Source organism: Corvus brachyrhynchos, unplaced genomic scaffold (assembly GCF_000691975.1).
Source record: "Corvus brachyrhynchos isolate BGI_N302 unplaced genomic scaffold, ASM69197v1 scaffold63, whole genome shotgun sequence".
Taxonomy (NCBI): domain Eukaryota; kingdom Metazoa; phylum Chordata; class Aves; order Passeriformes; family Corvidae; genus Corvus; species Corvus brachyrhynchos.
Genome location: NW_008237227.1, coordinates 1,487,694 through 1,491,818, shown reverse-complemented (window position 1 = coordinate 1,491,818; position 4,125 = coordinate 1,487,694). Strand labels below are relative to the sequence as shown.

The 4,125-nt window shown below is 53.0% G+C and overlaps 1 protein-coding gene and 1 pseudogene across 1 annotated transcript in view; one reads left to right on the top strand and one right to left on the bottom strand.

Annotated features, from left to right (window-relative positions):
- Window positions 1–3,513, bottom strand: part of LOC108445463 — an 18,185-nt pseudogene extending 14,672 nt beyond the window's left edge.
- DBR1 (debranching RNA lariats 1) overlaps window positions 2,290–4,125 on the top strand; it is a 9,136-nt gene continuing 7,300 nt past the window's right edge. Inside the window, exons 1-2 of the mRNA XM_008630052.1 lie at window positions 2,290–2,303; window positions 3,045–3,451. Coding sequence (XP_008628274.1) covers window positions 2,290–2,303; window positions 3,045–3,451 — 421 coding nt within the window. The remainder of the gene's footprint in view (window positions 2,304–3,044; window positions 3,452–4,125) is intronic.

Below are 4,125 nucleotides of genomic sequence, written 5' to 3'. Positions count from 1 at the left end.
CACCAAAGCCATTACAGAATCACAGAACCGTTAAGGTTGGAAGAGACCTCCAAGATCATCAGTCCGACCATGCACCCCGCACTGCCTCTGTAACCCCGTAACCACTAAACCACATCAGCCAGTGCCAGATCCAGACGTCTCTTCTACACCTCCACGGACCATGACTCCACCACCTACCTGGCAACCTATTCCAATGCCTGACCGCGCAAACAGTGGAATTTTTTTTCTAATAGCTAATCTGAATCTCCCCTGTCTTGCCTTAGGGCCATTTCCTCCTGTCGTCTCACTGCAGGCACGGCAGAGACCGGCCCCACCTCACTACAGCTGTCAGGGAGTTGTGCAGAGCAATGAGGTCCCCCTGAGCCTTCTCAAAGCTAAACAAACTCAGCTCTCTCAGCTGTTCCTCATGAGGCATGTTTTCTAGACCCTTCCCGAGCCTTGGTGCCCTTCTCTGGATATGCTACAGCCCCTCAATATCCTTTTAGAGGTGAAGGGCCCAGAACTGAATGCAGTGCAACCTCACCAGTGCTGAGTAGAGGGGAGCAATGACCTCCCTGGTCCTGCTGGCTACACTGCTCTTGATACAGGTCAGGATGCCATTGGCCTTCTTGGCCACACTGTGAGCAGCTCTCCAGCCACCCCTGCCCCAGGCTGGAGCTGCAGGGGGTTGCTGTGACCCAAGTGCAGGATGTGGCACTTCGCCTTGCTGAACCTCACGCTGCTGTCCTCAGGCCTTTGATCAGGTCTGTCCAGCTCTCTGCAGAGCCTTCCTGCCTTTGAGTAGATCAACAGTCCCAACCAACCTGGTGTCATCTGCAAATTTACTGAGGGTTGCTTCATCTCTTTTCCTCCAGCCAGCTTCCAGCCCTCATTGGCTGGAGGCCATCAGTAGTGCCTTCTGGCAAAAGGTAACAAGAGGGAAAGAACCCTGCTGGTGCAGCTGGAACAGGGAAGCAGCTGCAGCGCCTCAGCCCAGAACAGGCCCTGCGTTGGCAGCTGTATTGCTGCACTGCAGATCATGTTGCAATCATCAGACGTGATCTAGGGGAGGAGATGCCCAAAGACACCTGGACACAGCTGCAAGTGAGCCATGCGATGTTCAGGCCAGCCTTGTGGGGCCTTTTCCTAAGGACGCTTCAGTCTTGTCTGGTTGCAGCAGCCCGTCCCTTCAGTTGCACACATACACGCCAACTTGCCGCCTCACAGCTTACAGGGGCAGCTCAAAATCTCAGCTGGAACACATCAGATTTGTCTCTTGCACTCCAGTGTATCTCCCTCTCCTTCACGCTGTCTTCCAGCCCTTCTCCTTGTACCTCCCTTCCCAGCCATGCCATCCCTCCCCAGAAGTCAAATACAGATGCCTCCCTTTTGCTGTTCCTCTTCATTTTAGTAATGTGTAAATCATGCTAGAAATCTGTTAGTATACTCTAAAAACCACTAGGAAGCACTTGACAGAAAAGTCTTCAAAAGCTCTTCTCATTCCATTCTCAGAGTTAAGGGAAGCAACTCTGTCATCCACAGCCCCTTCAGATGCCTTTTATTCTTCATTTCTCTGGAGAGGAAAACGACTTTCATGGTACTGAACTACCACAGTCAGCTCAGGAAGAAAACATTACTTACTGGTCAGTGCAGGCAGGCAACATCCAAAAGGGCATATACCTCCTACCCAAGCAATCCACTGACCTGAGCCCACTTGTTGGGACTTTTCCCTCCTTGGCCTCACAGTTCCCTGGCCTTTCATGCAGGACAGGATGTGCACTTGGTCCTCTGCTGCAGGACTGGACATCCAGGCACGAGACACATGCACAGGTAACTGGGGCAAGAGACTGACTGCAAAACCCAATCCAAGGCCAAACATGGGGCAGTCATGCGCTGGAAGAGAGCTGTGCTTCAGTCACATGGGTTTTCAAACAGTCTTGAAAGACTGAACAAAATTACAATAACATAGTTAAGCATTAACTTGCTGCCACTTACCCTGTAAACAGCAGCATGGCTGATTCCCTTTGTGCTCTGGAAAGGTCAGAGCAGTTTTGCTCAGTGAACATTCCGAGTTTAATTATGGATATTGAGATGCATCCTGAGTGTGTGCAAATACTAAAATGCTACAACATAAAAGAAGCCAAACTTTTTAGACTCTATTGTGCACCAGTTCACTTGGGATAAGTGGCACATGGAGTACAAGAAATGAGCCTGATCCAACAAACTCAGGAAATACAATTACAGTATCAGCTTACCTTGCCAGGATGGGGATGAATTTGGGTGGGCAGGTGTCTCAGGATGCCCCTCGAGATGGCGTACCCTGGGTAAGATGGTCTTTTCCAGAGATTCATGGACCTTTTCTGTCTCTCACCCCTTCCTTTCAGGAAGTCTGAGACATGGCAAATGAGAGAGGTTGCTGTTCTTCCCCAGAGTTGGAAAGCTTTCCCAGGAGAGGTGTTGGACTGATGAGTTCTTGCACTACTCCAGGTAGGTCTAAGCAAAGTCAGTGAAAGAGCCAAGTGCACCCAAAGCACTCCGTGTCTGCTTTGCCCTTGGAAACTTGTGGGGTTTGGAAGCCAGAGGAACTTTACCCTTCACTTCAGCTGGGCTTGGACGAGCCCCAAAGTACACAGAGTAATACAACACTGTGAAATTATGAAATGTAGGAGACAACACTCATATTTTCTTAGTACCAAAAGAGAGGCCATTATGTAATTCTTGCTACCATGGGGGAACAGGAATGTCTGCTTGGTTCCATGATTACAGGGGAAGCAGTAGCAAGTTAATGCTTAACTATGTCCTTGCAATTTTTTTCAATCCCAAGACTTAAAAAACCTCCAAACCAGTCTTGAAATGGAAAAAGTCTGGAGTGGTTTTACTACGTGACAATACAAGGCCACCCCTACAACCCAATCTACTGCCCTTCCGAGCAGGAAATCGGTGCTCTCCAAAGAGGGAGCCCGTCAGTCCGCAAGGAAAAGGGGAGATACCGATTTCTCACCCCGCCTCCTACGCGCTTGCCCTGGTGAAGTCGCTGACTGTTCCTGTCCTTGTGTGCTACAAAGTTACAGAAGCCAGTGCTTGGCTATGCTGAAAACACGCCTGCCTGGTGCTGAACTGGCCCCACGTCGGTGTTTTATCAGCAAAAACGCCAGGTGGAAGCGCGCACAGCCACTGCTCGTGCTGCTCCACCAACACTTTGTGGTCTGTGAGCCACGCAGTGAGGGACAAGTACAGCTTGTGCTGCTCCCCACAGGGCTGGCAGAGGAGGTGCGCGCAGTGCCCGGCGGCTGCTGTGGTGCCCTCCTTGCGCAGCCCGGCTACCCCCGCAGGGGCTCCTGCCCCGCTGTACAACCCCTCTCTGTGAAACGAGCCTTCCTGACCAGTCACGGCCGCGGTGCTCATCACGGTGCCGGTGTTAATGCCCGGAGTGAAGGTCCCACTGGCCAGTTACAGAATCACAATCACCAAGGTAGGAAAAGACCTCTGAGATCATCGAGTTCAACCTGTGACCGATCCCCACCTTGTCAACCAGACCAGGGCACTGAGTGCCACGTGCAGTCTTTCCTTAAACACCTCCAGGGATGGGGACTCCACCACCTCCCTGGGCAGCCCGTTTTCCAGTGTCTAATCACTGTTTACATGAAGAAATTCCTCCTGATGTCCAACCTAAACCTCTCCTGGTGCAGCTTGAGGCCATGTCCTCCTGTCCTGTCCCTCGTTCCCTGGGAGCAGAGCCCGACCCCCCACAGCTGCACCCTCCTGTCACAGGGAGTTGTGGAGAGCAAGAAGGGCCCCCCCAGAGCCTCCTTTTCTTCAGGCTGAGCCCCCCCAGCTCCCTCAGCTGCTCCTCTCAGAATGGCGACCCTTCCCCAGCTCCGCTTCCTGCTCTGAACTCGCTCCAGAACACCTCCAGGAACAGCGACTCCGCCACATCCCCGGGCAGCCCATTCCAATGCCTGGCCACCCTTTCTGTGCAGAACGGGGAAGGCTGCAAGGCATCATCGGAGGTCACCGGGTACGACCTCCCTGCTCGGGTAGGGCGGGAGGGAACCACCGGAGGTCACTGGGCAGGGTCCCTCCGAGCAGGGCAGCGGCGATGAAGGGGCGGGCCCAGGTCCCCGCGTCCCTGGCCTGTTGTGTCCC